Below are 24,557 nucleotides of genomic sequence, written 5' to 3' on the forward strand. Positions count from 1 at the left end.
TTTTTATATGGTTTAATCCTGTTCAAGTGTTATCTCGTCCCATCACACGTGTTTTGGCGGACTGGCGTCGGCCATGATGAGTATTGTCGCCAATGGAACGACTCCTCTAACAAAATGTTCACCTGTACCGTAGTATCGTTTTCGAAGCGGGAAGCTCAAAAAACCGCAAATTTCTTACGCAGATTGTGAAGTTATGAGTGCATTTCAGACTTTGCCGATGCGCTCATAGTGATTTTTGAGGCATTATCTGTAGGAAACAACTCTTAGTTTTGCTCTAGCAAAAGTTTGCAACAGGCCCATTGTTAGGGCTTATGATCTATCTATCCCAAATTGGCATAGGACCCAAGGAAAGTTGTAAAACTTAATTTGCAGCCGTTCTCGAGACATAGATATTAGATGGTATGTGCGAATGGTCGGGATCACCCTGTATTTAGAAGGTGATGACCGCATGACTGAAAACCTAACCTTGGATCACCCTTTATACAACGAGTGACTTTACTTTATCAGTTTATTGAAAGGTGCGAGCAAGGGATAGAAAACAAACAGTCTCTGGTACCATGGCAACGTCCGAAAAATTAGAGGTGCCCTGATTTTCTTCTAAATAGTGATGTCCAGTTCATTAAATAATTAGACTACAGGATTCATTATTTCAAAATGTCAGTGGTTCTAGAGGATAAGTATTTGCCGCGAGTAAGCTGTGCGGATTGGGAGAAAAAAGTTCACCATTTACAGGAGGTTTCTTCCTCTCAAAGAGCAGGGTCCACAGCTCTTCGTTTTGAATCTAATCAGTTGAGAAATGAAACTGAGATAGAGGTGTTGTGGAATAAGTACAACAGTAACAGGAAACTAGCCGACAGGTACTGCTTATGTTAGCCTTTATGATCAAAGTATGTATAGAATTAAAGACAATTGCATTTTTATGAGGTTCGAGATTACGAAGTTTGATACATAAAAGTTAGGCATGCATAAAATTATTAAAATTCAATGAATTGATTTTACTCAAGTTGAAAAATATGTTTTAACTAAAAAACATTTAGATTGACTGCGCGATAAAACCTTATACTTATTCCATTTTACCGAAAACTCACCCTCGTGGCCAAAACTAGTAGCCCTAGTATCAGATATGTATTAAGTGGATACCGTTTTTATATACAGGGTGATTCAAAAGTTCTTTCCACCCCTTCTAACTTTGTTCCTAATGGAGGTAAAGATTTTAAACTTGGTATACAGTTCTAGGACAAAGGGAGGTACTTTTTAGCCTCCCAAAAATTTTCAGGGAAGCGAGAGCCCCTTGAGGGGAGAGGGGATTTGACTTCCAACCTTTTATCTCCAACAAATGGAGGATCCTTTTTGGGATACCTATATCGGGAGAACATAAAAAAAGAAAAATTTACGTGCAAACCCGAAGTCATTATTTCGAACTGTTAAAAAAATGACGGCCGGTTATTTATTTTTCAGTATTTAATGCATAATATATGGATCAGTAGACAGGATATGAAATTTAACTTTCAGATAAAAGTTTCACGAAGTTAGGATACAATCTGCACAACGAAAATTAGTGAAATTAACTTCTAACCACAATAATAACGTTTTGTTATGCATAAAACTTTCCTGCTCATGGAAAAAACAATAATCTACTTAAGTTAAGTTAAATCGCACATTAAACATTACTCTAACAGTCTCTGCGATATTAAAATATGGCAACCTCAATCTTAATGCTTTGGCTCAGATATAGCAAGTCGTTTAAATTATGAACAACACAAGGTGGGAGAGGAACAATGCCCAATTGAGAAGCCTGCCATAGTCGTTGCAGTGTGCAATTTGAGTTACGTAGATTATTGTTTTTCTTATGAGCGGGCAATTCAAATTTCCTGGACCATTGTAACATAAAAACGGTGATGTCGTAGATAAAAGTTAATTACAGTAATTTTCTTTGCACGAATTGTGTTCTAAGTTAAATTCTGGCTAGGAGACATGTATCAGAATGCTTAAATTCGTAGCTTGTCTATTGGTTCATTGGTTACATATTTTTTTCGTATCTTTTACCTCTTTATATGTGTTTTACATGGTTTTTTGGAAACTGGAGCATTTATAGAAAATTTTCCTGAAAGAGGACAAAGGGATTTTCCCAAGGGCACAAAAAATCCTTAGCCTTACGATAGTTTTCAATCAGGCCTTCCCATAATAAAAACCCCCTTTCCCCCAAAAATTTCTCGAATGATGATCAACCCCTCCTCTTCTCCTTTCATACTCTTTTTGGCTTGTCACTAAAACACAATAAACACAATAAACGCAATAAACGCTTTGCCGCTCATGTGCGGTCCAGCAGTTTCTATACCCTCTTGGATTGTGTCAAAAAAGCTTTCATCCATAAAGAAAGTTCCCCTGTTTTATATTGTTCAAAATACTGTCAACGATTGACTTCTAACTCTGCTGCTACTGTGGTTAACACGTACCTCCAAATAGAATGCAGGGAGAAAACAGGCTAAAACATTTACATACCTCAAAATCTGTGGATTTTTGCTTGATATTTCATGCAGAGTATGTTTAAAATAGTACATCATTACTTAAAATTTTTTATGGCTTCATTAGGATCAAAGAAATTGAAAAATGGAGATACATTTTGGAGCAGCAACTACAAAATGTCAAAGGCGAACTTGCTGCGGTGAATAATGAAAAAAGCCTCACAGACAACCAGATTCAAAGTTTGAACATTCTCTTCTCGTTAGTAAATGAGTGTTTGACAATTCGAAATGAAAGGAACTGTGCTGATTTATGTGAGGACATTGGACAAACTGAGCTGAGGAAGGTTAGCCACACACCCTCTCTGAGATAAGTGAAGAAATATCTTACTTGAGTAAATTTGCAAACATTTTATTTTCCACGAACAAAAGAATTAAGTTTTTCCTCTCATTAATTCGTATAATTCAGACAAAACATGTTGCCGAAGATGTCAAATTTACTAAATTGATTAAAGTATCCGGATAAGAGTTTTTATAAAATGTCACTCTAATGAGTAGGTATTCAGATAAAAATATTCCTACAGAAAGAAGGAATTTTTAATGATAACGTAGTGCACGGGTCGTCTTGATTACCTTGTAGGTATATGTAATTGCGGTCCATGATCATCAGTTAATGAGGGACACATAGAAAATTTAAAATATAATTGTTAAATTCAAACCAAGTTAATGTTTCTGCAACAGCACTGTTCACTTGAACCAGATAGAAAATAAGAGAGCTACTGTTTTGAGAACAGGAACATTCGCTTTTGGAAAGAATGAAAAAAACGCTGACTGACCAAAGCCTTGCTGGATGGGAGCAAATAAAAAGGCTAAATGAATTGAAGGCAAAGTTGGAGTATGATTTGGCAGACAAACACAAAACATTGGACATCGAAAGTACCTGTCTTCAACTGGAGCCAACCAGCTCTGACATTTCCTACAAAGCTGACGCACTCAGAAATCTCAAATTGTAGGTATATCTCTGAGCTCAAGGGTGAAAAGCAAATAACACCTCGGACCTAAAGGGGTAGCATTGAAAGACTATGAGGATATCATAGAGGAGTTAAAGGTGTACCGACTTCTGAGACGTTATGCACCTTTTTCTCCCATGCTTCATCCTCAGACATGTTCCTTGATTACAAAGCTTTCTGTCTAACTTAAGCATTCTAGCCCGTTTTCTTTCCTGTTTGCTACCACCTAAGAATTTAACAATTAGTTATATTAGGCTTGAGGTTTTACGAAACTAACTTTTAGAAACGCATTGATCAGAAAATCATCTAAAATACGGAAAAAATGAAAAACGAGTTCATTTGATACTACCTATTTTTTTTATCCACACATTGATCTTACACCATCAATTTTTAAAAGTAATATACCTAAACCTTAATTCTTTGCTCAACTCTGTTTGAAAATGAATGTAGACACAGTAATTTTTCAGATTGAAAACAATCATAATTTTATCATGAGGTCCCAAGTAAAATTTTCGTCTCCTTCTAATGACAGGTTCATCAGTCATGAGGCTTGGCTAGCTCGCTGCGAGAGTTTGAAGAATTCAGCAGATTGTGAAGTGAGAAACAGTCAAAAATTATGCGAGGAAATGTGCGTGCCAAGACAAAAATTCCATAATGAGCTGTTCATCCAAACTGAAGCAACAAACTTTGCTTTACGAAAACGAATATATGAAACAAGACGCTTGAGAAATGAGCTTGATTGGCAGAATCAAAAGGTGCTGCTTCCTGTTTAGCTTGCATCAATGAGTCTGTTGCAAAATTTTACCAGAGTAAAAGGAAACATAGCCTCTTTTGAAATATGGTCTAAAAGTCAAAGTGAACACATTGAGAAAGTCTGAAGATTACTCCTAACTTTACAATCTCCGCTTTCTTGAGCTTCCAGCGTCAAAAAATACACATCAGCAAAGGCATAATTTGATGCAGATGAGTAAACTCAGTTTCGCAACTTCACACAAAATTGAAAATAGCCACTGTAATGTGTCGCAGCAAACACAAACACTTGGCCATTTATCTAACATCTTCTTGTTCCTGATTTTCAAATTAAGTTAAGTTATGAATGGAGTGTTTTTGTTGTTTGGTTTTATTTAAGGAGCTGTATCACACCACACAACAAAGGCCACTTATAACTTTACAAGGAGTTGTGAGATCAGTATGACTCATCTGCTTCAAATTACGTCTTTGTCATTGATTACTTTTTGAATAGGGAAACCAAAAAATATGCACCTTTTTCGTGCAGATTTTGAAGTTAGGAGTGAATTTTAGACTTTCCCAATTCGCATCTTGTGATTTTTAATTAATTTTCCTGCAAAAACATCTATTCTTTTTGCTCTAGCAAAAGTTTGCAAAGAACACCACATTAATTTTTTAAAAAAAATAGGCTAATGTTCATCAGGGAGGTAAAAGGAAAATTTTGCTATAGTTTTCCATTGACTAGTATTTTCAACATTTTCCAGCCATCACAAAGTTTGTTTGATGAAACGCTGCTTTATTTTCGAAAAACTTGGTTGAGGAGAGTTCTGTATTGGTCCTAATTTGAAGCATGTTCACTCTGCGGTGCCTTGCGTGGCAAAACGCCGTACTTTGGCAGGAGACTAGTTGACAGCGTACCTCAAGCCCTCTGCTGTGCACCACCAATGAACACCTACTATGGTCGAAAGATAAAACCTTACGAGCTAGCCTGAAAATCTTCTTGCAAGGGAAAGAGGAGCAGTTCATACGGACAGAGCTCAGAAAGCATACATTCTATTCACCAGTGTGTGCAGAAAAGATTTTACCTGATGTGCAGAACGAAAACAAAGACGTTCTGCAGACAGGCCTGATTTTTTTGCTCACACTCAACTCTCTTCAACTGAGTTTCTCGAGAGTAAAGCACCCCTCCGCCAAAGAAACTTTGTGATAACTGAAAAGTTAGAAATATTGGTCAAACAAAAAACAGCCATAAAGTCAATTAACTCTCGGCTTGCTAGGGTATCCCTGTTGATTTTGGGTCTTTCAATCTTCTTTTCGATTTAGGGCACTATTGTTACTAACAGGTTAAAGAAAGCTATTTTTGTAGAAGCTCAAAAAGCTCTCTTAGCAGCTTTTTCACTTAGCTACTTGGGATACTATTGTGATTAGCAAAATAGGTGTTGTCCTACGACAATTTTACAGCAGAGTATTGTGCGCTAAGAGCTGTCAAGAGAAAAATATGTCTGCGCTGAATTATCCTGGACTCAGGATTGAGGTAATGAGACAGATTAGGAGACAGAAATACATTCACTTTAAGTAATAATCTAGTTTTTATTCAACTCTAACAAAAGGCATACAGATGTCATAATTGTCAATTACCTGCAGGTATTATTAAAATAGGTTTCTATTTGAAAAACAGGTAAAACAAGAAATGGAGAGGCTAATGAAGGAAATCAATGAAATCGATCAAGCTCTACAAGCAAAAACTAATGTTCTGAAACTAGCTGAGACAAGAATAGAGAAGCGGATGTTCAGGCCTGGGACTGAGCTGTGTAATGATGATACCTTATCTGGGTTGAAACAAGAGATAATATACCTTCGAGAAACTAGAAAAAATCTCTCACATCAATTGGATACTGCCAAGTAAGTTCTAATATGATAAAATGAAGGTACAATACTCAAATAAAATGTTTCTACTTTACTTCATTTGGACGGCTTTACAAAATAAGGAAGTAAGAGTCGAATTGTTGATTTTTGGTCGATGACAAATTTTACAATAAAAGAGTGGATCCGACCACCCAAAAAAAAAAAAAAAGTCCACGACGCTCTGCATCACTTTTAAAAATCCTGCAAAAAGTAATTTCCGTAGATTCAACAAAGGTTCACTCTGCAATTGTTGGTTCCCTACTGCTAAACACCTAAGTCACAATTTCCATTTTACAATACCAAATTACATAATGCCAGAAGACTGACAATCAGTGCTGCATGCCAAAAAATCATAGACTTGAACCAAAATTTGAACCAAAGACATGATCAGACATGCATCCGTTGATCATTTTTTGTCACTGAAAATACAGAGACATTTTCCCTAACTGCTTCCAACTATAATACATTCTTTTCTCATTTTTTGAACCAAGAATGGGCATGTTGCCAATCGTAAAATTGAAAAAAATGTAGGATATTGCTCTGTAGTCAAAATATTTACATAAATTTTCACTGGAGCAATGAATTTGAGCTTAATGAGCTCTAAGCCACTACTCATTTCCTTTCCTTTCAAAGCGCATTAAACAATAAAAAAAAGGAAAACAAGATGCAGTGAAGACAAATGTTTTGAGGTCACTGCATGGCCCAAAAATAATCAATCAAACCTGAAATTTGGCTGAGTTTATTTAACTTGTAAAAGATGATACCAAATGAAAAATGTCAAATTTTATTAATAACTTAAACATTAAATTTGATTATTCACGCATCATAGAAGAGAAAACTATGATGAATGAGGATTTGATGATTTTTTGAAGCCTAGAAGTAATTTCACCAAACAAAAAAAGAGAAAGAATAGTACAAAATTGACTTCATAAAGGACAGTCATTCAGCCATTTTAAATAACTACACTGATATCTTGATTATGGAAAAAAGGAAACAAAAATTGTAGGAGACCGTTAAAAATAAGACAATTTTTAGGACTCATACTCAGTTTTTGACAGCATTCCATGTCTTTCCTGTCTTTTCTATGCTCTGCATAGAAACATGGAAAGGTGAAAATTAGGAGAAAACTATACACATTTTCCATGAAATTTCTAAGGGGGGCAGTGAAAACTGAAAAAGAGTTAGAAAAGTGGGAATTGTGGGAGGATGTAACAAAAACAAAACAAAAAATTGTTGAATCTTTCTAAGTTTTCATTGTTTCCCCACAATTTTTTAATGTTTCTCGTCAAGTTAGGAGGGTTGACTTTTAACATTTTCATAAAAGGATGGAAGGAATTGTACTAGGCATGTTTTCGGTAAAGCATAATCTAAATGCTTAATTGCAAAGAAATCTGCTAAAGGGGGGGGGGGGGGGGCGAGTGAGCAAAAAATTGGAGTGTCTTGATTCAAGCTTGAATCCTGAAGAGAGCCTTGCCTTGAAAAAAGGGATTACATACCAGACATTATGGTGCTAAAGAAATCAATAGGTATAAAGAAGGAACAATAATTGCTTCTGCTCTGAGTTAAAATGATAGAGGTCTTCATTCACTTTTTCACAGGGCATGTTACAATGAGTTGGAAGACCAAATGTTGACTTTGGAGCTGGAGCTGGCGGATAAGAATCATGCCTTACAAACTGACATAAAATGCATGGACCTAAGACTTTCAATTTTGTCAAGTGCAAAGAAAAACTAGGCATTGAGTATGTGGCTTCAACTTACAATGGATGTTCGCAGCTACACATAGACGAAGGGGGTTTCAATGGTGAAACTTTTGGTTTGGTGGGTTTTCAGAACTATTTCCAGGAGACGATTTCTTTTTGCAAGAACTTCCAATCGATTTAAAAGGTCCTCTGAAATTGTGTAGATGATAGTCATTTAGTATAGCACGAAAAATAATTAAAAAGAATACAAGTAAACATACAATGACTTCATAGCAACAAGGGATGAAAAGTTTTTTTTTTCCTCCTCATGTATTCATTTATCACAAGTAGCTCCCCAAAGCTAATTCCATGTGACAAAACGACAAAGGTAGCAATAAATTTCCTTCAGGTAGTTTATACTGGTTAGGTTTTTTACCGGGTTTAGATATTTTTTTTTTCTGATCTGGCTAATTACATGTTCCTCCGCATCTATCATGTAACTTAAAAACTAATGTTAGAAATAAAAGATTCAAAATGTTCCATTCTTTTGTGAAGCTTTCGGTATAACTTCATTTTCTTGAACTTACTGAGAATAAAAAGAATAAATTGAATTGAGTCTGATGACTTCTATGATGCCAAAAAACTTAACTTTTTAAAACCCAAATTTTCCTCCATAGATATCAAAATTGCCATAAACAATTTTATGAAGATTTCCTAGTCATGAAAGATTGTGATGTGCTGATTTAGACAAAAATTGCCTAGGATACTGGTATGTCTTGCCACACTCAAGAGTCAGATGTTAAGTGTTGTCATTATGCAACCATGGATTTCATGAATTGGTGTTATATTAATCGCAGCAAGACAATGGTAGTACATCAAATCATTTATATTTGTTGACAAACAGTCGAAGGGTTTGATTACTCTGTTTATATCCATACTAGGTTTACTAACTACAATGGGTGCTACAAAAATGGAGCAATTTCCTTCACCAAATTCCAGGGACCTTAAAGTTAGACAAAATTACTCAAATAGTTACAAAAAAATAAGCAATTAACAAATCGAAAAGCTGATGACGAATAAATGAAGGAATGGGAGGATTTGAAGAAGGAATTGAAAAATAAGCAGTTCAAAACAAAACTTGGTCTGTTTAAAAGGAAAACTAGTTTCTAAATTTCATAATGGATTCCCCCCCTCCCCATTTTTCAGAGTCACAGAACCTGCAAAGGTGGCAAAAAAGGTGAGATCTAGTCCAAAAAGCTTGCAGTTGTGAACTTTGCTAAAATATACTGGAAATGGTACTTGACGAGTCCGACATGGATTTGATACAAAAACTCGGAAAAAAAAAGACGGAAAACCCCGCCTCTATTAGTACGATTGGTTTCCCACATGAAAAAGTGGCAAGCCTTCAGAAAATCTATGCTCTTGAGAGAAGTGAAAATTATTTTACTGGAGGACTATGATGAGTTGGAGAGGTGGTAGAGAGAGTACCTTATCATGGTTTGAGGGATGATTGAGCTAAGCCAAAATAAATGCAAAATTAGGAGGAGTATGATAGTGGTTGAAGGTCATTTTTAGTTTTAAAATTAGTCGAATAAGGAATCTATAAATTGATAAAATATATGAAAACAAGTGGCCTAGGATGGTCTTGCAGCCATCAACCACCGGAAGAAAATTTTACTGAAATAATTGTAAAATGGTCATTCTTGAGTAATTTATAGGTTAGGGAAATGATAAGGTTAGAAGCTATGAAAATCAAAGTCAAAGTTGCCTATCCGCCCATGGCCCTTAAGAAAGTTGGCACTTCCACATTACTCTAACAACCCTCATTTCCACTCTTTTCCTGGGAGTCCTCTTTGTCTCCTTCCAAGAGGAACCCAGTCAAGCATATTTTTTGTGCATACTTTAACATTTCACGACTATCCTGATCTGAAAAGCAACTTTCCTAGTTAAAGCAGTTACAAATTGTGACTTATGTCAGGTCAACAAATATTTTTCATCAATTATCTTTTGTAGAAGAGGTTGATGCATTCAACTTCTCAGGCTTCCCTTGACGAAACTTGGATGAATGAATAGATTGAACTCTGGGCCCAATTTTTATGGAGGTTGCATCAACCTCTTGCCAAAGAGAAACAAGCACTAATTGCAAAAGTTGCATGAGATACAGGGTTATTCAAAAGTTACGCACCACTGGCCATAACTTTAGTTCTAATCATGATATCGATTTGCGGTTTGTGGCGTCCTTCCTCATATCGAGGGGGAAACTTTTTGAGGTACTTTTCAGTTTTTCACCCCCCCAGGGGGAGGGGGGGCGGGGGGCAACTCAAAAATTTCAAATAGCAACCCCCATCATGTGATACATCGTTAGAAAGAGCATGAGAAAAGAAAATTTTTGGCGCAAACCGGAAGTCGATCTGACCCCCCTGTCAAAAGTTAGGGGGGTCCAAAGGTTATTTAGGGGGTCCGTACCTTCATTTTTTAGAGTAGCTTCGGCGGCTCTTGGACATACCGTTTCTCTTTTCAAAGAGTCCTCGAATACTCCAAGTCTGATACCGAAGTCTTCATATTCGCCCCGGGCCACCACAGCCCCCCCGTAGGGGGAGATGGGCCTGTTACAATGAAACATTGCATTAAAATGCGAAAAATCACAGAAGAGCTTCAAACTTAGCATCAAATCCGAGTGGAACTTCTTGCCAATGTTAACGCAAACGCAGCCTGCGACTTTAAAGTGAGTTTTCAAAACTCTTAGCCCCCAGCCCCCCTTCATTTTTGGTTGCGGAGCGGGGAAAAACCGGGAAAATCGCCAGAAATGATGCCCGAAACCACTGTAGAACTTGACAAGAACCCTTGAAACGTTGCGCTTAGTCGGAGAACTGCAACACAGGAACTGCCGCCCACTTTAAGGACGGAAACATCCATAAAACCCCCGCTGCCCCCCTCTTTTTTCGTTGCAAAGCTGGTAAGAACCGGGGCATCATTTCTGGCGAATTTCCCGGTTCTTACCAGCTCTGCAACGAAAAAAGAGGGGGGCAGCGGGGGTTTTATGGATGTTTCCGTCCTTAAAGTGGGCGGCAGTTCCTGTGTTGCAGTTCTCCGACTAAGCGCAACGTTTCAAGGGTTCTTGTCAAGTTCTACAGTGGTTTCGGGCATCATTTCTGGCGATTTTCCCGGTTTTTCCCCGCTCCGCAACGAAAAATGAGGGGGGCAGCGGGGGTGTTTTGGATGTTTCCGTACTTTAAGGGGGTGGCAGTCCTTGTATTTCAATGCTCCGACTGATCGCAACGTTTCAAGGGTCCTCCTCAAGTTGGACATTAGTTTCGGGCATTATTTGTAGTGAATTTCCCGGTTTTTACCCGCTCTGCAACCAAAAATGAAGGGGGGCAGGGGGCTAAGAGTTTTGAAAACTCACTTTAAAGTCGCAGGCTGCGTTTGCGTTAACATTGGCAAGAAGTTCCACTCGGATTTGATGCTAAGTTTGAAGCTCTTCTGTGATTTTTCGCATTTTAATGCAATGTTTCATTGTAACAGGCCCATCCCCCCCTACGGGGGGCTGTGGTGGCCCGGGGCGAATATGAAGACTTCGGTATCAGACTTGGAGTATACGAGGACTCTTTGAAAAGAGAAACGGTATGTCCAAGAGCCGCCGAAGCTACTCTAAAAAATGAAGGTACGGACCCCCTAAATAACCTTTGGACCCCCTTAACTTTTGACAGGGGGGTCAGATCGACTTCCGGTTTGCGCCAAAAATTTTCTTTTTTCATGCTCTTTCTAACGATGTATCACATGATGGGGGTTGCTATTTGAAATTTTTGAGTTGCCCCCCGCCCCCCCTCCCCCTGGGGGGGTGAAAAACTGAAAAGTACCTCAAAAAGTTTCCCCCTCGATATGAGGAAGGACGCCACAAACCGCAAATCGATATCATGATTAGAACTAAAGTTATGGCCAGTGGTGCGTAACTTTTGAATAACCCTGTATGTTAAAGGAAGTATCACAAGTAACAGCTACTACTTTGACAGCTATTTTGACACTCCTCCCTTCATAAGGTAATAATCAGATAAAGGAGAGAATTCTGAACTGAAGGACCATTCATAGATGATCATGTAAGACATTACAGAGAAAGGAGGGTTTAATGGCTGCGTTGGATAGTTCAAGGATCAAGTGTGACTTTAGCATAGTTGAACTCAACATGTTGCATATTTTTAGGGAAAAACAGAGTTTTTGGGGTAAAATATTGTAAAAAAGAAAAAGATAAAGGAGAAATTTTGGGCTGTGTGTAACTTTCAATTCTGCATACGCATAATTAAATGGCGAATTCCATGTTCTTACCTTTGTTCCCAAAAAGTGACTCCGTTGCCAAAGCTACTTGTATTGCTTGTGCTAACCTGTCTAATGATAACTGAATATTTTTCTCCACTTCTGAGTCATTTGGATGCTGCCTTGAAGAAAGAAAAAAAAAAACCATTCATCTTCAATTTTATTATTTGTGACACGATAAAGAGGCTGCCCTGTAATCTTATTCAGATACTGAAAAATGAATGATAGATCTTGATTTGCTTCATACACAAAGAGCAAAGGCTTAAAACCAAATTTTCCTAAGCAACACAAGAATTTTTGTATGGGTCGTAAATTTTAAATTAAAAATGGACACAATGTAAAACTCATGAGGGGTTCCTCCTAGGAGATGACTAACTGAAGTGATTTCTTCTGACTATTAGGTATGCTGAATGTGAATCATGCAGACCTGTGAGATAAGGTTGGTTAGAATAATTCCGGATGAGTGTCATGATAATTGTGATTTTGAAGTAAGGAATTTTTTGTGCTAATACATAGTTGTCAGTGATTAACTGGTCACCCTGAAGGCCTCAATCGCCACTTTCAATTGTTTACCTGTGAAAGGAAATTCCTTCAAGATATTTAAGGAATTTCAATCAACGAACTAAGGGACTTAACTTGAAGATGCTACCTATGATAGAAAATGTTTTTATATTCAATTTCCACTGTTCCTACAGATATAAAACATTTGTAGGGGGGGATTTGTCAGAAAATTAAAATTTTTTTGAAAATATTCAGTCACAAGCCATAAAATATAATTTTGTAAATGACCATGTTTCGGCCATTCACCAACTGGCCATTGTCAGCAACTGTCACCACTGGGGGTCTGCTGCTGCTGTCATCCAACAAGAGCAAATCAGATTAAGGTGAGTTTGGGCAAGAGTCCCATGCTTGGTCAGGACCCTTTATGTTGGTGCAGTTCATCAGAAAAATGATTCATGCAAAATTTCGGTCAAACCCGAGAATTTCTATTGTCTCTCATTGGCCTCAAAAACTAAGGTAAAATGAGAAAAATGAGAAATTTTGCAGCTTATTGGTACTTTCTACACCAAATAAACAACTGCTCACTTGTTTTTATAAACTGCACAATTTTACATGGGAGTCCCAGTAAAATTTTAGACATTTTCCCGGATAGATCACTCTAACCTTGCCCAAGGGTGCAAAAACTTCCTAACTGTGCCATCAGTTCGGCGATTAAATATGGAGAAACCACCTGAGAGCAGGAAAAATTAGACAAGCTCTGCCAAGTTATTTTTTTTCTTGCTGCAGAAAGTCCCATTTTGAGGGGTATTTTTTTTTACCTATACATGTTGTCTTCCTAGGGAACTAATTGGACGTATTACTACCAAACAACTATATGCAGGTGGAAAAGGTTGAGTGTGCCTGTGCTCGTTACTTCTTGGGCGGTAAGAATGAATGGGAATTATAAAGCACCAGTGCTGTCAATAGCGACAATGAAGCCGCGAAACGATGATCTGAGGCATCAATGAGCCCTGTCCACAACACTCTAGACACATGCCCATGGCTCATGAGTCCTGTATACAGTTGGCACATAGTTACATTTGCTAAATTGGAAAGGCGGGATTTTAAATACAGCAAAAGGAACTATGTGCCAACTGTATGGGGGACTTATGAGCAGTAGGCAAATGTATGTATAGAGCGTTGTGGATAGGGCTCATGAGTTGATGCCTCAGATCGTCATTCCGCAGCTTCATCGTCGCTGTCGACGGCACTGGCACTTTGTGATTCCAATTTATTCTTAAGGCTCTCAACTAGAAAGCACACCCCTGCACATAGTTTTGTTTGGTAGAAATAAGTCCAATTATGAGTTTGGGTTAAAAGTGCAAGGCGGTCAACTGAATTTTAGGGACAACCTGAAACTTTCTACACTCCTGCCTGACCTATCTTTAAACATAAAGCTTCTAAAGTCAACAGACTTTGGCCGCTTACAGGAGAAAGTAAAACAAATTTATGTCACATTGATCCAAAAAAATTCTGCATTCTTGGAATAATGAAATAAATCACTGACTTACTTGCTCAACTGTTTAACTTTGTTGACTAGAATAGGTATAAAACTTGACAGAATTTGAACAGGTATAATGTTTCGTGGCTGAGGTATCAATTTGGAATGGAAACTTTCCTCTAGGCTCTGTAGTAATGCTAGATGTAGCTGTGAATACAAGCTAGAGGTATTGTTATTTAAAGGGCAGCATATACACCATCTGAAACATAAACTACATTAATTAGAATTATTTAACTTGAACCGAATCTACCGGGAGACTGAATCTATAGCAGAATGCTTAAAAATCTTAAGAGAATGACAGGAATGAGAAGTTGAAAGTAAAAGAGAGGAGGGTTTAGGTTTACTCAGACTACCTGATAGAACCCATCATAATTACATTGACATTTCCATCATTATTCAGATGTTCCTGCATAAAATAAAAATATTCATGAAAATAGTTCCCAAGTATTTTCACTTGAAAGCAATATTCTTGACGATGTAGATGGTTAAATAACGTAAAAAGACTAAATGGATTTTCCAGAAAGTATGTTTACCTTCTTTGTACCTCCTCAACTAATATCTTCTTCTGAAAAATGGCACTACAGCTTCTCATGGGCTTTGGCCTCTAAAACAACTTTCTGTCATTCTATCCTATCTTTAATCCTCTTTCTCCATTCTGTATACTTTTCGTTTTAAAGACTTTTCCTACACTTTAGGCTCATTTTAATCGTGGTCTTTCTCTATCTTGGCACAGTAACTTTTCTGTCTCCTCTAAGGCATTTCCCTATGGTCCATGCTTTCAACAAAACCAAACCTTTGGATTCTTTTGGCTTTGATGAATCAAACTAATCTTGATGATCCAGGATTTGTTCAATATACATGTTGTTTGAAATTCTCCAGTATCCATCCTGACCACTCCGCTGATCCCTCAGAAAATTCCTCCTTCAAATACCCGCAGCATGCTCTGGTCTTTCTCTCTTAGGGACCAAGCTTCACCTCCATACATTAAGACTGGTTTATGAGTGTCTCTCGATCCTTCATGATGAAAGCTGGTTTTTGATTAGTTTTAGCTTAGCAGAAAAAGCTATTTTGCCAGATTAAATTCTGTCTTTAACTCCAGTTGTATTCTTGGCTCCAGATTTCCAATTTCTAGATTTTGAGCTTTTCTTGTTCTCCAATGCTGATACAACCATGTACTTTGTCTTTGGCACTTTGAAAATGAGTCCAAAGCCTCAAGCCTCAACTTAGATAGACAGAGAAAATCAGTCAAATTGAGCTAAAAGCTACATCTCTGTTTTTTTAGGTACTATAGAACTTCGAATTTGGTTCAGTAACACTCTGAGAAACTGGTTTTTTCTAAATTAATTTCCTCTTTGCGCTGGAAAAAACCTTCATCAGCAGGTTGCAGTCATCAGCAAGTAAGCTGCTGTATCTGTTGTACTTTAGGATGGTTTAACCTCATACAAAACATGGTAGAAGACGGTTTATTGTTAATAATTGCAAGATTGAGCAAGTTTACTTTGATAATCAATAGGTTTTAACTGCATTACATGAGAAGGTTAAGGAACATTTGGCCCAATTAAGAAGCGGAGACTGCTAAATTATGTTTCTGTGCGTAAATTACGCTCTGATAGTTGTTATGTCACCAGTTGTACCTACAGCAGCTAAAATTCTGAATCATTTACATTATAGTTATCACAAAGAATTCATTTTCATCCAAGTGGTAGATCTTACCTGGAAATTTTTTGCCGAAAGGTGAAATGAAGGAAAGGATTATTAATGATTCTGCCTGCATGAAAGAGTTAACAATGTCACTTCAGCTGACTGTTGTTTTGATCCAGCTGATATTATAGTAAATAAATCAGTCTTGCAATTTTTTGGCAATAAAATGTTCTTTTCTATGCTTTTGATTATGTTCAAACATCTTTCAGTAACTTTCTTACAATAAGTAATAGATGCTCATCTTTGTTAATAATGCACAATACAATTTTGGACCTGAACAAAACGGCAATGGGTCCAGAGAATCCCACTCTTTTAGAGTTCTATTGAACCAAATTTAAAATTTTATTGCGAGTTAAAAAGCTAAGAGTGATACTTTTCCGATTATTTTTACCAATTTTCTCTGTCTACCTCACTTGAAGAGATACAAAATAGGTTAACATACTTTCTGGACCCCCTGCACGTTCAAAGTTTTTGACTGCTGTTACAGTAAGACAACTTTCCTGTGAAATAATGTCAGCTTGCTGTATCCGTCTATTTTTCTAGATACAGTTTAGCTTGCTCACCAATTTTTTGTGATGAATACTTCTAACGCTTGCATATCTCTATACAGCATCAAACCTCTATAATTAGGAATTGACTTACTTCAGAAGACCAACATAAGGCGTTAAAGCAGGCATTGGTATTCCTCCTAAAGGCAGCGCAGGTTGCAGATTGGTGATAATGGCAGTATAACAAAGTGATGGATGTTCCGTTAACCACTTTGTAATTAGTGCTACCAGATTTTCAGGAACTGCAGATTTATCTGAGATGAGAAAGAACAAGAGGAATTTAAAAAAGGATAAATGCAAGCAGATTGAAATTGAATGGCAGGACCAATAAAGTTGATTAAAATGTCGATAAAAAAACAAAAACTACTGACCAACAAACACTTTGTGAAGAGATAAAGGAAGTATGTGTATGACAGCATTTTTCTCTTTTTGATTTGGTGAGCTCACTAGAAAGAAGGAACGTTTTGGTATGTTCTTCAGCAAATGAAGTGAAGAAAACAATGGGTCAGTTGCGCTGCTTACAGAATCGTGTTTTGATGCTTGATTCTTGCAACTTTCTATGTTTGATATTAATTGAGATATCTCGCTTTGAAAAAGTCGATTTATGACTTCATCCACCGCAGTAGTGACACCCTCGGTTTCTCCCACCTTGCTTTCATCAGTCAGGGAGACACACATTTGCACTGGTTACTGAACGTGAAACTTGGATGAAAGCAAGATGGAAGAAACCAAGGGTGTCATTACCGCAGTGGATGCCGTCATAAACCAAAGTTTTCAAAGTGTGTTATCTCCGTTGATATGGAACGTAGAGAGTTGCTGTTTGGACAGATCTTTTTATCATTGGCTAATTTACTAAAATCGGGCATCAAAACACATCACCAACCAACTGACCCATTGAAATATTTACTCAACTATCTTAAAGGGTATAGCGGGATGAGCATGTCAAAAGGGAACGGATTTTATTTTGACCATTTTAGTTACCAAGGGTATCCTAAAAATTACTCTTTTGGGGGATTTTAGCCTCCTAACCCCATCTTCCCCACTCAAGCCCACCCCCTCTTGTAATGTAAATGAAAACTTTTTCAATGGAAACGTAAATTATAGGGCACCCTTAATGACTTGAAACAGTTGATTGAAACAAAAATCCGTTCACAAGGGCATTTTGGCATCCTTATTTGGAAGTACATACCCTTTTCATAATTCTGCGGGTTTGAGTGGAAATATTTGAAAAATCATAGACTTTAGGCCAAGGGCCACTTTTCATGTCGTAGACTGTGGTCATGTAGACTGGTAAAATTTTGAAGTTCAGCATCAAATTCGAAATGAATGACCCAAAAACATTTTAATTTCTTATACTTTCAGTGCCTTCATTTTCGCAATATGCTTACACTACCAGAGCCAACTAGTTCATTGACTGATGAAATAAAATGAATATAAAATTTGCCACTTGGTAAGGAATCAGTATCCAAAACGCCTGAAGGAGTCCAATTTCATGAACTTACTATGTCTACATTGAGACGCGAAAATATGAATTCGATTTTTTAAAATGATTAACGTTTAAAAATTAAAATAATTATTTCTTATCCAGGGAAAAAATAGTAAAATATGGGATCAAAATTCTAAAAACCTGATATCAAATTTGAAATCAACAACAAAAAAAATCTGCAGTTAGTGAAGGTTGACATTCACCTCTTATTTAATTTCTTCCCTCTTATTCCTGACTTCTACACCATAAAGTAGGTTGGTGTTGGGCTTGAGAGTACAAAACTAGGTTTGTGCCGAGTGTCCACTGCAACGTGCATGAGAGAGTGATTAAGGGCATAATATATTTTAGCACAGGATTCACCACACACAGTTGTTTGGCTGATAGATTTACATGATATAAGATGAAGAAAGTTAATTTTAAATGTTATGCTCACCTATACTACCATACAATTCGGTCAGAGCAGTTAATAAATTTGCTGTGAACAGGGGAGCTGTCACTGGTAAATCATCGAGCATTGCTTGAACCTTAGGTAACAAAATAAAATAATCTTCGACTAGCCCTTCGGCCAGATCAGCACTAAATTTGGAACCGCAACCTACTTGCTGCATCACGATACCTGATCCAAAAAAAAAAAAAATTAATAATGGAAACAGGACATGTATTCTTACAAAAGTTTCATCAGGTGAAATGATACCATTATTTCAGCACATTAAACTTTATGAGAATTGATCGGAAAAACATCAAATTTAAAGAAGAGGAGGGAGGGAAGGAATTTGACTGCTCACTTGCAGAAAATTGTAAATTCATCCCTTATCGGCAAACTTTGATCCCAAGTAATTAAGGAAATTTGTTTCTTGAAAAGGATACCAGACAAAGCAAATATCAGAATTTATTTCCTTGTCATAATTTTATGTGAAAAACAATGAACATTATGGATAAGTCAAAAATTAAGTTTTAAAAGAGACTTCATCCCGGGTAAGTTACATTAGAATTAGCGTATTTAAACTTTCCACTGCCACTGGTGAGAGACCGTAATCAATGTAGATCAATTGACCATTGTGCAAGTAGATATCAATTTGTCAAAGAGAACTAATTTCAAATCATGAACACAAAAACCTCCAATTTCTTACATGTGAGATGGATTTGAAAATTTTCAGTGCCCCTACCATAGCTCATACAACTAAAACAGTCATAAAAAATTCCCAACCAAAAAAACTGGAAAAAACTTTTGCTCAAGCAACCCAAGGAAACGCTAATCCTTCAGAGAAATTAATAGAAACGCTCTTAAAAACAATAGAGAGCTTAAACGAACAAATTATATCCTTAAATAACAAAATTAGCAAAATGGAAACCTCAGGCAGGAGATGAAAGATTCCTTTTCTATATCTTCATTATCTTATACGTCTTTTCTCATTTTGTCTTATTATTATGTCTTTTGTAATCAACAATATGAATGTCTTTTCAAACACTAATATTGATAATTTATCGATTACAGATCTAAATGACGACATTGACTTTACTGATGTAATCAAGTTAAAAGCACGTGCCAAAACGGAAGCTTTGACAATAATAGCTTGGAATTGCGGAGGACTGACACGGACAAAGGCCGAGGAACTCAACGTGACGCTAAGAGACTTCGGTGTGGACATCGTCCTCATATCGGAAACATGGTTCACCAAAAACGATTTTAAAAGATATTTCGAAGGGTATAAAATGTACAACTCTTTCCATCCCTCCAACAAAAAAAGAGGAGGATCATCAATCTTAATTAAAAACAACATAGAGCATAATTTAATCAAAATCATTCAAACAGATATCTTCCAATCAGTAGTAATCAAACTGCCATCTGCTATTGGAGACTTTAATTTAGCATCAATATACGCTCCACCAAATAACATAATCACCACCGCAAATTTCCTAGAACTCTTTAGAGAACTAGGACAATCTTTTTTAATAGGCGGTGACTTTAATTCAAAAAACCCTATCTGGGGGTCTAGACTGACAAACCCCAAAGGTAAAAATCTTTTTGAAGCTGTCAAAAAAATAAACGGTAATTTCATTTCACCTGGTAAACCCACCAATTTTCCATATAATCAGAGTCACAAGCCCGACATCATAGACTTTTTTATATTTAAAAACCTAAATCTCATAAACAAAACAGTTTGTGATACTCTCCATTCCCCAATAGTTGGACATGCAAAAATTAATCTAACTATTCATATGAACCCTATACTTATCAACAAACCTCCAGCAATCTGTTCCAGGAAAACAAACTGGACCAAATTTAGAGAAGACCTAGAAAAATTAATTTTCAACAATATTAAAATAGACACTCCAGCAAAAATTGATGAAGAGACAGAAAAGCTGGTGGAGCAAATCCAACATTGTGCAAAAATTAATACTCCAATAGCCATCAATGAAATTAGACCATACAAAATTCCTAAAAATCTTTTAAATCTAATTCGTTCAAAGAGAAAAATACAAAGAAAATACTCATATACCCAAGATCCTGAAGACAAAGCCCACTTTAACAGGTTGAACAAATTAGTTAGAAAACATACTCAATCTTTTTTAAATAACAAATTCGAAAGATTTTTGTTGTCATTATCTGATAAAAAAGATAAAGACTACACGCTCTGGGCCGCAACTAAATACCTTAAAAGACCAAAACAACTCAATTTTCCTATCAAAAAGAAAGATGGAACATGGGCTGAAACAGATAAAGATAAAGCAGAAATTCTAGCAGACCATTTCGAAAACACTTTTAAACCTCATAATTTCGCAGAAATTGAGGGTGAACATGAATCTGAAAATGTGGGTGATGAGTCACCACCGAAGTCCAAAAAGGTCAAGAAAATACCGCCATCAAAAATCAAAACTATAACTCCCTCAGAAATTAAAAGAGAAATTCAGGGCAAAATAAAAATAAAGAAAGCACCCGGCTTCGATAAAATTTCAGGATTACTTCTTAAAAACTTACCGAATAAAGCCATCATGAAACTGGTCTGCATATTTAATGCAGTTATAAAAATAAAATATATACCTCAGCAATGGAAAATCGCAGAGATTTTCGTACTACTTAAGCCAGATAAATCCCCCGCAGAAACTAGCTCTTATAGACCAATTTCTCTACTTCCAATTATAAGTAAATTATTTGAAAAATTATACATAAAAAGACTTAACGAAATAGTAGGTAAAAAACACCTAATAATAGATGCTCAATTCGGTTTCAGAGCTAAACATTCGACCATTGAGCAGCTGCACAGAGTCACCAGTTACATAGAAAATGCTCTAGAAAAGGGTAAATTTTGTGTGGCGGTTTTTCTTGACGTAGCGCAAGCGTTTGATAGAGTCTGGCATGAGCGTCTCGTCGAGAAACTATTTAAGATACTCCCATGTAATCACGTGGAACTCTTATCTTCATTTTTAGAAGGAAGACAATTCAGAATAAGATATGAAAATGCCATTTCCAGCTTAAGACCAATAGGAGCGGGAGTTCCACAGGGTTCCTGTCTATCCCCCCTCCTCTATTCTCTCTTTACATCGGACATCCCACAGCCGAGAGGAGAAGGGAAGATGGGAATCTATGCCGACGATACGCTCGTGATGGATTCATCCAAGAGTTATAGGGAGGCACGACAAAATGTCCAATTACATCTAAATAAAATTGATAGATGGACAACAAACGATAAAATAAAACTCAATGCTACAAAATCCATTGAAGTAGTTTTTACAAATAGAAAATTCATCCACAAACCCCTACACTTGGGAGAAAATATAATTCCAAGGGAAAAAGTTTCTAAATATTTGGGATTACACCTGGATTCCAAGCTCAGATGGAAAGAACATATTAAAAAAAAAGTAGCACAAGTAAAACTCAAATTTCTAAACATGTTTTGGCTACTTGGGAAAAAATCAAAATTGGATTTAAGGTTAAAACTTTTACTCTACAAATCGATGTTGAGGCCGATATGGAGCTATGGCTGCCAATTGTGGGGTTGCGCAGCCGTAACAAACCTCAACCAAATCGAAATTATCCAAATGAAAATCTTAAGAAACATTGCTAAAGCACGCTGGTATGAGAGGAACGTAGATATAAGAGCCGACCTCAACATCGATTCAGTAGAGGATTATATCACTAAATTATATACCTCTTATGAAAACCGACTACATAATCACCCAAACCCAGAAGCCCTCGCCTTACTGGAAAAAAGTGAAAATGTGAGAAGACTAAAACGAAGGAAAACCTTTGAGCTTGGAATCCAGGGTTTTTCAAAACTTTTCCCATAATCAACCTCACGTGCCTCCTTATGATCCTTGGACATATCAGGAGTAACTAGGTCTTTGGACGGGTAGCCCGTCGTAACCCAAATAAATCAAAAAGACATTCTTATTCTGTAATAAAAATGTTTTATCATTTCACACACCTGTTATAAATTTAGGTAGTTATTAAGTTAAAATCAATAACAACTTAGTATAATTTAGCCACTAAGATTTAAAATAAGCTGTTAAAAGACTCAAGTAAGTCTAATAGCAATTTCTTGTACATTGTTCTTTATTTTGTGCAAATAAAAAAAAAAAAAAAAAAAAAAAAAAGTGCCCCTACCATGTCCTACCTAAAATTTTGATGAAAGCACATGTTGTGAGGCTTGGTTTCTGATTTTATCTAGTGGTCAAATGCATCTCAAGATGATCAACATTTTGAAAAATAAGAGAAATGTTTTTTTATGGTTGCTAGGTTGAATATTGATGCTCCGGTTTAAGGTGACTATTCAGCACTTTGGAGAACGATTTGACTGTCCATCGATCGACCGATAATTTCTAGATGCTTGGAGATTTCTTCAAAATCTTCAAGCACCACATCACAATGTAGTCCATTAGGCATCCATTCGCAAAATTTGGCTGAGAAAACTTTTGGAATAGCTCCAAAAGTACATCCTGGGTGAATATCACAAATGGTAAGGCGAAACGGTTTGCAACATTCATTTGGGACGAATAGTTGAAGAATAATACAAGTACTTGATGGACTACAGCATGATGTGATGCAAGTAGATTTTGAAGAGATGGCCAAAATCCAGAAATTATCGATTGATCCATCGACTGTCAAATCATTCTCCTAAGTGCTGAAGAAGCAATCCTTCCTTGTATTCCTCCTTCCTCAGTGTCATCCTTTCACAGAAATGTCAATTGTGCCATCTACGACTAAGTATTAGAATACTCTGTTCCATTTCAAAAAGTCCCCAGAAAATGACTTGTTAACACGACCAGATTCGTAAAAGGCGATGGCGAAGCAGTAAACAATTTAGGACAAAGATCGTAGTATAACACAGGATGGAAAACCTTAGGAAGTTTTTCTCGACAAGGCTTACCAGTAGATGCCAAAACTTGGTGATTTTTTATTGCGATCGCCATGGAAACAAACTTGACTAAGATTCCAGCTCGTTCTAAATGTGTTGTTGGAAAAAGCAGCATAAAAACTGTGTTTCTTGCGGACTCATGGCCATTAGATAGATAGGAAAAATAATCACTTAAAACTTCTAACAGTTGCAACTGCTGGATACAGGTTAGTTTCTGCAAGAAAAAAAGAGGTGACAACTGAAAGAGGTGACAGAAAAATTAATTAAGAAGGCAAACAGCACAGAAACAGCCCCAGTAAAATACAGTTGCAAACAAATGGACAGAAGAAGTGATCTGGGAGTTCACTTGCCATAAAAAAGCTTGCCCAATGCCCAATCGCGATGAAATTTTCATGACTTTCCTGAGGATGGAATAAGAATATATCAGGAGACTATGCTGTGCTGATAATGAGACCAATTAGTACTGAATAACATCCACCACTGAGTTCCTGATTGATCATACCAAAACAGAATACCTGACAAACACAAAATTGTGCTGAATTGGGCTTCTTCCCTTGATCATGAAAAAATTCAGTTTCACAATGGACTTTAAGCATGATGGCAGAATACACCACCTCTCAGTTCTGGAAAATTCTTATATGGTTGTAAATTTCGAGACATTAAACTCCTTTTTATTGTTAATTAACCCTGATACAAAAGGTAAAAGATTATCATCTTTACTTAAATTAAATTTGTATAATTTTTCTTGTCTGTATTTAATTATATTTTTTATAAATTTAATTTTAATTAATTTTTAACTTTTAATCAGTTAATAAATACTGGTGAGATAAGTTGGTTATAGTAAAGACAAAGATAATTAGTTTAATCATTCTATCAGTGTAATTGACATACTTTTATTTAGATATTTGTCTTTTTAACATACAAAAGTAAGGAACCTAGTCAAATGTACTTTTCACCGAGCTTTAGCCTCAATCAATATTCCTTCGTCAAAAGATAACTAATGATATTCAGTCATACATTTTTTCCCTGTAAAATCTGGTTATGAATTTAAGTTCTGCAAGTAAATAGTCAATAAGAACTATTTTTAATTTTTTTTTTTTGTACAGATAATTTAAGTTTTTGTTCCTTCATTTCATTTCATGTTATTGAGAATACTGGCTGGAAGTAGAACAAGGACTGGGTGAACTATACATCAGTCTCTATTCTTGGGATTGACAAATAGAGGCTCATCTGCTGATCTACTGATTTTTTTTCTTCACTTAGCGGGTACATTATCAATTTAAGTTTCTGTACATTTGATTGCGGCTGTTGTTACTAGACACCTTT

General features: G+C 36.5%; 2 protein-coding genes across 4 annotated transcripts in view; one reads left to right on the forward strand and one right to left on the reverse strand.

The window, feature by feature from the left end:
• LOC109041115 (integrator complex subunit 15) overlaps positions 1-24,557 on the reverse strand; it is a 33,803-nt gene that overhangs the window by 7,292 nt on the left and 1,954 nt on the right. Inside the window, exons 3-8 of one of the 3 annotated variants that reach the window (XM_072299175.1) lie at positions 23,244-23,445; positions 18,308-18,490; positions 16,483-16,642; positions 14,150-14,350; positions 12,111-12,220; positions 7,867-7,997 (exon numbers count right to left, since the gene is read on the reverse strand). In XM_072299175.1, coding sequence (XP_072155276.1) covers positions 7,882-7,997; positions 12,111-12,220; positions 14,150-14,350; positions 16,483-16,642; positions 18,308-18,490; positions 23,244-23,445 — 972 coding nt within the window. In that variant the 3' untranslated portion in view covers positions 7,867-7,881. Of the gene's footprint in view, positions 1-5,764; positions 7,998-12,110; positions 12,221-14,149; positions 14,351-16,482; positions 16,643-18,307; positions 18,491-23,243; positions 23,446-24,557 lie in introns of those variants that run through there. The other 2 variants (XM_072299171.1, XM_019057296.2) reach the window with 2 other exon arrangements.
• On the forward strand, positions 311-7,840 carry LOC109041114 (tektin-2). Its single transcript, XM_019057295.2, has 6 exons — positions 311-857; positions 2,593-2,809; positions 3,257-3,471; positions 4,005-4,227; positions 5,880-6,103; positions 7,705-7,840. Exons 1-6 carry the CDS (start codon positions 655-657, stop codon positions 7,838-7,840), a joined length of 1,218 nt encoding a protein of 405 aa, XP_018912840.2. The 5' UTR covers positions 311-654.

Source organism: Bemisia tabaci, chromosome 1, assembly GCF_918797505.1.
Source record: "Bemisia tabaci chromosome 1, PGI_BMITA_v3".
Classification (NCBI taxonomy): Eukaryota; Metazoa; Arthropoda; class Insecta; order Hemiptera; family Aleyrodidae; genus Bemisia; species Bemisia tabaci.

Excerpts from the sequence above, each read along its gene's own strand:
- LOC109041114 (XM_019057295.2), top strand. The coding sequence starts at position 655 with ATGTCAGTGGTTCTAGAGGATAAGTATTTGCCGCGAGTAAGCTGTGCG. Across the intron at positions 3,472-4,004 it reads GCACTCAGAAATCTCAAATT|GTTCATCAGTCATGAGGCTT; the intron begins GTAGGTATATCT and ends TTCTAATGACAG. Across the intron at positions 4,228-5,879 it reads TTGATTGGCAGAATCAAAAG|GTAAAACAAGAAATGGAGAG; the intron begins GTGCTGCTTCCT and ends TTTGAAAAACAG.